Genomic DNA, 10,627 nt, shown 5'->3' with positions numbered 1-10,627 from the left:
TCTCCCTCTCCCTCTGCGCCTCACCCCCCCACCACCTGGCACATGCTCTCTCTCTCTCTCTCTCTCAAATAAATAAATAAATAAAATCTTTAAAAAAAAAAAAAAAGAAAAGAAAGAAAGAAACAAGTTCTTTTGCCAGACTGGAAGCTGGTGAAAATCAGCCTGTTGATCCCAAAGCCATCGTATGGACAGAGCTGCCTAGGAGGGAAGCTAACAAAAGGAAAGAGATGGAAGACTGATGCCAGAATTTGTGACCCTGAAGCCAGTCACCTTTTCCCGTGCACGAGTAATTTCACCTTTAGAAATTCAAATGTAAGAAAGAAGCTCCACTTCAAATGATAGTATGTGAAATGACTTGAATTTTATTAAAAATTTACATTATTCAGACCTCTTCAGTATCCTAAACTTATGAACAGATAGAACAAAAATAGAAATCATCACATAATCACTTATATTTTAAATGGCACAAGTGTCTAAAATTATTTGGATACAAAATTTAAGTTTGTTGGACATTTCAGTGCCATTATCAAGTCTTAATCTTATTTCAGTGTCCACATACTTTTAGTTTGGCTGTTCTGGGACCCCCCCCCCCAATTATTAAGAAAAGAACATTTGAAAAAAAAACATATTATTTACATTAGGATTTTCACTGAAAAAATGCAATTAAAGAAATTAAAGCTTCCTCTTCCCCAAATTTAATGTTTATTTTTTTCCCAACCACTATACAGAGATATCATATAACATTATAGATTTATTTAAAGCTATTTATAGCAGATACATTTTAATGTAAGATAAACTTTTACAACGTAGGTCACTTTTTTTCAGTTCTACTCAATATTTGATTTTAAATGTCTTCAGAGTTCATTGATTTGAAACAAATTCCACTCAAAGCACAAAATATACTGAAGGCTGCCAGTTTACAAAAAATGATCCATAAATGAGAAGTTTTAGCTACAGCATTGAACATTATAGTAGGAAAATATGTAAGATAAGTGACATTTCCACATGCCTGTATTATTCCCCGACTAGTTACTGCCGCAATGTATGAACAAGTTGGTGCACGGTTACAACTCTTCTCTATCAGACATTCACAGATGCTCATTTCTTGTTGTTTTTCAAATACGTTATGTGAAACTCTGGACAAGAATTATTCATATTAAAATTACTCCTTAAAAGTGAAGGCAATAGTTCTCTATGGCAGAATTAAAACAGAGCAAGATATAACACTCCAGTGTCTCTAGAAAAATCCTCATCAATCTCTCACATGGACAGCATTTGCTCCAAGGTGGGAGCTTTGGACTTAGCAGGCAGAGTGAATCACTTATACAATATTCTATGAAAAAATGATTGATTTGGAAATCTTGTGCTTTCACTATCAGTGGCATTAATTATTGCTTGCAAATAATGTTACCCAAAGCAGTTGCATTTACTGATCCTATCTTAAAACACTTGACAGGGAAAATAGCAAAACATCACAGGCTAACTTTACCTCTTGTTATTACGACTTTGCGCACACAGAAACATTTACAACTGAGGCTGTGACAAAACTAGTTTTTGTCCTCGATAGCTATACATAGAACACTAAATAAATTCTGGAGATTAGAAAAAGAAAAGTTTTATTAAAAACCAGGCACTATGGAAATTGGTACAAATGAAGTAACCTGAAAAATGTTATATTTGTATTTTTTTTCCTTAATGAGGTGATCTTAAATATAATATTTTAGGAACACTATCATTTTTGCTATAACTGTTAAATGTTTCATTCCTGAGATTTCTGGAGAAAATTAAATTTCTTAAAGTAAGCAAAAACAGAAAGAAATGGTTTTCCTAGATGGGAGGCTGAACTATGGATCAATATCTCAGTCAGTTACTTTCTGTCATTTTCCCATACATCAGGTTTTTCATTTGGGATATAGTCACACTGTAGTTTATTCTTTTAACTACTGGCCCCGAAATATGCCACATCTTTAAAGAGCTGAAATGTTCAGCTGAAAGATGGCATAGGAGTAAAAGTTATTGTTACTAAAAATTTGCCATTGTAGGTAGCTTCTCTTTTTTCAAGTGAGAACATAAAAACAAAATGAGATTTTTACATCTGGTTTGATTTAAATAACAATTCAAGTATCTCCTTTAAAATGATATTCTGAAAAACATTAATATTTATGTACCACAAATTTAAATACATTTTTCTGAAAGGCAGAATATTCCTTGAATATCCTTTGTTTTAATCATTACATAGACTATAAAGATCAAAAGTTAGCTTTGGTTCACATCCCTGTTTTTGATAGTTCCTGATTGTTTTTATCCAAATACCTAACTAATCATTTAGAGATAAAGTTAATATCAAATGCATGGAGGAAAGCTTCAGACAATAACACAATTACATTTGGTTTAAAAAGCTACATTCAAATGAAGATATGGTCTAATAGAAGTCATTTGTTCTTATTTTCAGTTATAGTTGATATATAAGATGTTCACTGAGTTTTTGCATGAAATGGAGTTGTTTCGTAGTCTTGAAAATGAATTCCCTTAGAAGTTGTGATCTTCATAATAGCGCCATTCAAAGCATCATCTTCAATGAGTGTTATTAATCCACTTGCAATCATTGATGGGCTAAAAATAAAGGAAACATTGGTTTTTTAAAACTAAATATGAGGCATAATTATCACTACACTTTGAATTGTTTTTGAAAAATCTATTACCTTTATATGTTAGTAATAGGGAAATGGATATCATGAAGCTATGGCTACCTCCATATTTTAGTCAGTTAGATATCAACTGAATCATATGTCATTCTGACAGGAAGAATTTATGAATTTATATTTATTGTTCAGGAAATGATTATCTTCTCATCTTTATCTTATAGTAGATCTTAGACTTACCAGATAAAAATGGTATTAAAGTAGAAATGTGAGGAATTACAGATAAAGTTTACTGAACATCTATTATCTACTTGTGGCTGTTTTAAGAACTTTCCACGTAGCAATGTATTCATGGACTTTCCAAAAACCCTATTTTAGCATTATTTCTATTTTACAGGTGAGAAAATTGAGGTACCCAAAGGTTGACAGATAAGTTTATGGTCAGGGGTAGAGGCAGGATTTGATCCCAAGTGGTCTGATTCCTTCATCATGACGGTTATGTCTCTCGGCTGTGAGACCAACTGCTTGAACTCAAACACTGTTCACCAGCCATGTGTGTTGATCAACTGTTTCTTATGAAAACGGTCGAAGCTACGGGGCCATATGAAATTTTGCAAAAGGTAAATGTGAATATCGCTTGGAATTTAGTCAAATTAGGTATCATAGCTTCCACTAACTAAACACCACGTTTTTTTAAAAAAAAAAATCTGATGATGGTCAAAGGCATTATGATGCACTGCTTCTTGGAATTCATAATGTATAAACATTCTATCTGGAAACCCAGAAAAAAATATTTTTTTTAGAGAGTTTGCCAAAATGTCCACAACAGCCAAACTATGGAAAGGGCTAAGATGTCCATCGACAGATGAATGGATAAAGAAGATGTGGAATATATATGTATAATGGAATATTATGCAGCCATCAAAAGGAATGAAATCTTGCCATTTGCAAAGACGTGGATGGAACTGGAGGGTATTATGCTGAGCAAAATAAGTCAGAGAAAGACATGTATCATATGATCTCACTGATATGAGGAATTCTTAATCTCAGGCAACAAACTGAGGGTTACTGGAGTGATGGGGGTGGGAGGGATGGGGTGGCTGGGTGATAGACCTTGGGGAGGGTATGTGCTATGGTGAGCGCTGTGAATTGTGTAAGACTGCTGAATCACAGACCTCTACCTCTGAAACAAATAACACATTATATGTTAAAAAAAAAAAAGAAGAAGAAGATAGCAGGAAGGGAAAAATGAAGGGGGGGAATCAGAGGGGGAGACGAACCATGAGAGACTATGGACTCTGAGAAACAAACTGAGGGTTCTAGAGGGGAGGAGTGTGGGGGGATGGGTTAGCCTGGTGATGGGTATTAAAGAAGACACGTGCTGAATGGAGTACTGGGTGTTATACGCAAACAACGAATCATGGAACACTACATCAAAAATTAATGATGTAATGAATGGTGATTAACATAACATAATAAAATTAAAAAAATGAGAAATAGAGAGTCTGCCAAACCAACACTTTGAAGCACCCTTAGTTTCTCAAATTTAAAGGGTTATTTTTTCCCTTTTTATGACTTATGTTTAGATAGTACTTTGCTCCATCATATAAAGGAAGATCAGTATAGTTTTACTTACTCCAAAATTCCATAGAACTTCATCATATCCTTAATATGATCCTTATATTCTATATATTGTCCCATGTTTTCTTCTTTCTCAATGGATTCGAGGATGGGTGTATTAACAAAGCCTGGGCAAATGGCATTCAGTCTAACACCACTGTTCATGAGATTAGCTGCCATCTGTGGATTAGAAGTAGAAGGTTGCAGGTTTCAGTTGCTTTGTAAATGTATACCATGGGACACACTGATAATTAAAACCATTTCAAAGACTCTGATGTGAAAAATACTAGTCAGATATCCTTCTAGTGATCTAACAATGATAATGTTAAGGTTGACTGGTAGCAGAAAATGAAAGAATAGGGCGCCTGGGTGGCTCAGTCGTTAAGCGTCTGCCTTCAGCTCAGGTCATGATCCCAGGGTCCTGGGATCGAGTCCCACATCAGGTTCCCTGCCCAGCAGGAAGGCTGTTTCTCCCTCTCCCACTCCCCCTGCTTGTGTTCCTGCTCTTGCTATCTCTCTCTCTGTCAAATAAATAAATAAAATCTTAAAAAAAAAAAGAAAAAAGAAAATAAAAGAATACATACCTAAAGTATCAAATTAATTCTGGAAAGCCTCAGCTAATTAATTCTTTAAAAATCAATATTGCTGGGAAACTCCTGAAAATACTTGATTATCTAAGCTGCTCTTATCTACTGAACTCTGCAGGAAGCTAAACGTAAAAAGCCGAGGCTCAGAATCAATATCTCTCAAGTTTGCTTTTAAAGATTAGGATTGTATATCAAGAGACTATTTCTTTAAAAAATACTGTTAGTGGAACGTTTGGGACTCTGATTGATTATAAAGATACTCTTATAATATGCACTATGTGGAAGGCAATTTAAGTATTTTCAGACTAGCATTCTTTGGCTTAATTTCAATCTATTGATTTTATTTGAACTGTTGATAAAACAAAATGTAGTCAATTACTTTTGGATTCCATTAACTTACTGCTAAAGTTCATTTGTAACCCCCAAAATCAACAATCATGGATCTTTTGTGGTCATTTATGGACAAGCACAGAGCAAATGTTCCAACTAAGATCAAAAAGATGTTCTTGTTTCAGCTCTTATACTATAAACAAATGTCCTCTTTGTGATATATTTAGTCTATGTTTTTGTGCCTTTTGTTGGTGACTTTGCTATGTAAAACGCCTCCCAAGCATAGTGGTGAAGTGCTGTTCAGTGTTCTTAAGTGAGGGAAGGCTGTGATGTACCTTACAGAGAAAATTCATATGTTAGATAAGCTTCATGCAGGCATAAGGTGTAAATGCTGTTGGCCATGTTAATACATATCAAATACAATACATATTAAATAGGCTGTCTTTACATAAAAATATACATAAGACTAGACAATGTATGGATTGGTTGCTCAAAATGCTGTAACCAGAGGCTCAAAGGAACTAAACCCCGTATTTCCCCGAGGAGCAACAGTTCAATATTCTCTACTGCAGTGTTGGCAAGTGGTTTGATAGAGCTAACTACCACAAAAAATGAGAACTGACTGTACAGATTTACATTCTTGTCATTGTAAATAGGAGATTTTTGGTATTTAAAAATTATTTATTTTTTTATTTAAATTCAATTAGCCAACATATGGTAGATCATTAGTTTTTGGTGTAATGTTCAATGATTCATTAGTTGCATATACCACTCAGTGTTCATCAGAATTATTTTGTTTTGTAAGAGCTTTATGTGTTCCTTAAAAGTTGAATTAAAGATTAAATCTCTGCAAAGTAAATAAAAATTTCCAATCAACTTGAATTAAGAGCATGAGAGCTGCTTATCTTCCTTTTTCACTGAACATTTACCGTTCATGCATCTACTTTCTTTCTCCCCATCTCTTCTCTATCTTTTTCTGTCTGGTCCCTCTCTTTGTCTCACCTAGATTAATCACAGCAGAGATTCCCCCAACTCTTTTATCCCCTTCTACACCTGTCCTCTCTAATACATTCTCTTAACAACAGCCAGAATGGTCTTCTGAAAATGGAAACCTGATCTTGTCACTCCTTTGCATAAAAGACCCACTGATGCTTGCATTTCGAATCAAAGCTCATTTCTGGGGCCCATAAGCTGCTTTTTGTCTGGCTCTGGCTTCTGACTTTCCCCTTGCTCCTCAGGTTCCATTCAAAATGCCTCCTTTCGGTTAATAAAAAGGCAAGCATTCCTCTGTACACCTGTCACCCGAGGCCCCATGGAGACGTCATCCTTGACTACTCTCTCTGGTAAATTCTGGTCCCATCCCTCTGTGCTCGCCTTTTTATCATATCTCCAGTGATAAGTGATACCTAAAACACACTACATATTCTACTCAAGGAGGCCTAAAGTTAATAATTTTTAAATTTGGAGTCAATTTTAAAAATAAAGAGTGTCTCCCCCCCCTTTTTCTTACCCTTAGGATATTTTTCCATAATGCGTCTGTGTTTAGGACCAACTTCATTTTTATTATTTTTTTATTTTTTTATTTTTTATTTTTAAGATTTTATTTATTTGACAGAGAGAGAGATAGAGAGAGCAGGAACACAAGCAGGGGGAGTGGGAGACGGAGAAGCAGGCTTCCCACGGAGCAGGAAGCCCGAGACAGGGCTCAATCCCAGGACCCCGGGATCATGACCCAAGCCGAAGGCATACGCTTAACGACTGAGCCACCCAGGTGCCCCTTCCAACTTCATTTTTAAAAGATCTCTTCTTCACTTGCTCCTTGATGTGATCTGAAAACCATCTTTTATAACAAAGATTAAAGGAAAATTTACTTTTCTCTCTTTAACCCAGATGTACTGAATTCTGAATTTCTTCCCCTCTGCTTTATAGAACTCATGTTTCATATATGCACAGAAAGAAAACAAGAGATACTGTGGTTGTTAGGTCCTCACCGCTGCTGAGCGTGTGAATCCAATTATGCCGTGCTTTGAAGCACAATAAACAGGCTGTTGTGCCACAGGCATGAGCCCTGAAACAAACAAAAAATTTAAACAATTTCACTAAAAAATAAGCAGATAAAAATCCAATAATTGCTATGCAATTGAGTAATTCATGCCTATTCCGTTTGAAGCTTATTCTACAAAATACACTACAATAATTACCAGACATTTTTTCCTTCCATGATCTCTACTATACTGGCCAGAATTGATGGTATGTGAGTTACAGCCTAGGAATGAAGCCGAGAGTGATATGTAAGTCCTTCTGTCTCCCTGACCCTCTGTCAAGAGAAGTAAATATTATCTGAAACATAAACAGAATCACCTTTAAACCCAGTAAGTTACCACCAATTTTCAGTTGTTAAGTCTTGATTTTAAAATGTGTCTATTCTTCATTTTGTAAGACTTCCAAATGGCTTCCAAGTTTCTGAAGTGAGACTTGGAGATGACTTGTCTTTGCTATAAATTAGTATGCATTTCCCCATCGCCTATTGTACTGAATGGTGCCTCTAAAGTGTTTAAGAAAAGTCAAAGTAACTTCTTTTGATTTTGAGCTGTAGGAGATGCCTAGATCTTCCTGCCCATGACTTAGGTAAAGAAAGCCAGAAATTAAAAAAAGAAAAGAAAAGAAAACCAGAAATAAGAATGTATGATCCTATTTCATTTCATTTCATAATTATGTACTCTAACAGAATTCAAGCAATTTTAGAATTGGTTTAATTTTCCACATATACACAATAGTAACTGCTCGGATGTATGATTAAATTCATGGCTTGCAGAAATACTAGTATTGTAGCACACACAGCATCTTTTCTCCCCTACCTCCTGGCCCAACCCACCAAAAGAAACAAAACAACAGCAAAAACCTTTTACTGAACTGTTACTATCAAGTTTATTTCTCATCATTATCAGTTCTCTACAGTGACACTTTAAGCCAGAGCCATTCGTATATTTCAGTTTTTAACAAATTTCCCCCATTAACTCATTTTAACATTTTTTAAATTTGTGATATCTGAGTCAAGCAACAGTGATCTCTGATTACTATAATGTTATTAATATCAAATGTCACGTTAATAATACTAAATTATTCTGCTGAGACACGTTCATCTCCACCCAGCTAACTAGTCCCAGAGCACCACCAATCAGTCGAGCGTGTTGTGCCAAAGTTCAGCAATAAATGCAGACCTTAACCACTCCCTGGGTGCCTGCCAGGTCTCAATTTATAAAGTATGTTTGCTCAAGAGCAGTTTAAATCCCTGAGGATGGTAGATCACACATAGTGCGTCCACCCGGTGATTTCAAAGTACTGTACCATGTGGCTCTCTTGTTGTTGTCGTGCTTGTTGTTTCTTAGCTTAAGTAAAATGTGTAAGTTAATTAAGTTCATCGGTGTCAGTCAACAAGAATTTATGATGCCTCCACAGGGTACACAGGTGTGTTAGGGGTTGGGGACAAAGGGAATAAGTAGGTGCAGCCAGACATTGCTGCTGCTTGCTCTTCTAAGTTAGTCGTTGTTTTGCCTCTCCTTAAAGGTTTACGAGACAAAGGCAGTTGGTTGGAGGATGGTGTTCACGGACTGCAGGAAATGCAGAATGAACCTTAGTTAGAGATAAGCTGACGCAGCCACAGAAACAAAAAAGCACAAGGACACCGTTCATAAATGTTGTCAAAGATGAATTCGGAATGAATTTCTGTTACTTGTGCGAAGGTACTGAACTTCTGAACCCAAGCTAGTTCAAAGTGTCACAGAAGTGAAATAAATCAAATAGTGTTAGGTTGGTTCCATCTAAGAAGCAAGCACAAAACACAGACGTTCCTCTAAAGACACAATTGTAAAGGCGACCAGAATGTGAAAAATTTGTTTGCATTTTTAAAGTGGCATTCGGTTTTATGAATCTTGTTAACATTATAATGACATTTTCACTGCTATCCTGCAAAATGTCTATTTATGCATTGCTTTCACTTTCTGATATTAGATCAAAGCCTGTATAAATCAATATCAGACATTCAGAAATCGTGTCCTTTTCTATTTTTTTACAGCTTTATTGAGGTATAACGGACACACAATAAACCACATATATTTAAAGCGTACAGTTTGATAAGTTCTGACATATGTGTACACCCATGAAACCATGACCACAATCAAAATAATGAACATATCCATCACCTAAAAGTCTCCTCGTGCCCCTTTGTCATCTCTTCCTTCTGCTTTTCCCCCTCCCTCTAGGCAAACACTGATCTGCTTTGTGTCACTGTAGTTTGCCTTTTCTAGAAGTTTATACAAATGTAATCATATATTGTAAACTCTTTTGGTCTGACTTCTTTCACTCAGGATAATTATTATGAGCTTTATCCATGCTGTAGTGTGTATCAATAGCTCATTTTTCCTTTCTTTTTTTTCTGAATAGTATTCCACTGTAAGGATATACCCATCAGTTACATATACATTCACCTGTTGATAGATATCTGGATTGTTTCCACTTTTAGGGTATTACAGATTAAGAGAATTCTTTTTTTTCAATTACTTAAGCAAGTCATAGTTAACTTAGAGATTTTTTTCTTTATCTTCCCACATATAGATTTTCACTGTTGCTTCTTATGTTTCAAACAGGTAGGGTGGGTTAGTGATCCGCAGCGCTTTCCCCCCAGCTTGCCAATGGACAGTCCAGGTGGAAATTTACCATCTGTACCTCAGCTTGCTATTGTGAAAAGAAGACTAAATGGGTAGAGAAAGGCTTTTTTTTTTTTTTAAGGTTTTTGTTTTTCTTTTTAACAATGATTTTGTTCTGAATATTTCAGAAATCCAACATTTTCTATTGGATCTCAAGAGCCACTTTTCTTTTACACACAATGCTATTGCTATTGTGGTCTAGCTTCAGTATTTTTAACCATACTTCTGTTACTTACCTTAGCCCTAAAACACTAATATATGTTGTTTCTGTGTGCTTCAAATAAAAATGTATTCTGAGGCTGGGAATCAGGGTCAGCAGGTAGAATTGTGCAGGATGTGTATGTTATGACTCTGGAAACACCATTAACATGGTAGTGTAAATTTTGCCCTCTCCCGCCCCCAAATTCCTGCAGTTTACAACCTGCACAACCAGACATGGCAGCCGTCTCTGGTAGAGGAGGATGACCAAACAAAAGAAACTGTGAAGGAAGAACCAGTAGAGGTAGGAAGAAAACAAGCTAAGCACCATGTCATAGAAATTAAAGATAGTATTCTAAGAAGCCTACAGTGGTCACTGTTATCAAGTGCAGAATCAAATGAGAATCATTCCTCTTGAGATATGAAACATGTCTCAGAATCACTTATCTAAAAGTAATACCCTTGGTCTCACATTTTCCTCCAGCTACAATTCCATATCTCTTGACAACACAAAGTACTGAAAAGAGTTACTCTATTCACTGTC

At 35.7% G+C, this 10,627-nt stretch overlaps 1 protein-coding gene across 1 annotated transcript in view; it reads right to left on the bottom strand.

Annotated features, from left to right (window-relative positions):
* Positions 1–396: 396 nt before the first annotated feature.
* Positions 397–10,627, bottom strand: part of HPGD (15-hydroxyprostaglandin dehydrogenase) — a 31,218-nt gene continuing 20,987 nt past the window's right edge. Inside the window, exons 5-7 of the mRNA XM_032389099.1 lie at positions 7,171–7,247; positions 4,279–4,442; positions 397–2,613 (exon numbers count right to left, since the gene is read on the bottom strand). Of these exons, the coding sequence (XP_032244990.1) occupies positions 2,475–2,613; positions 4,279–4,442; positions 7,171–7,247 (380 nt within the window). The 3' untranslated portion in view covers positions 397–2,474. The remainder of the gene's footprint in view (positions 2,614–4,278; positions 4,443–7,170; positions 7,248–10,627) is intronic.

This window comes from Phoca vitulina, unplaced genomic scaffold (assembly GCF_004348235.1).
Source record: "Phoca vitulina isolate PV1807 unplaced genomic scaffold, GSC_HSeal_1.0 scaffold53, whole genome shotgun sequence".
NCBI classification, from domain to species: Eukaryota; Metazoa; Chordata; class Mammalia; order Carnivora; family Phocidae; genus Phoca; species Phoca vitulina.
The sequence above is the reverse complement of the archived record's forward strand: the minus strand, read 5'-3'. Positions and strand labels throughout refer to the sequence as shown.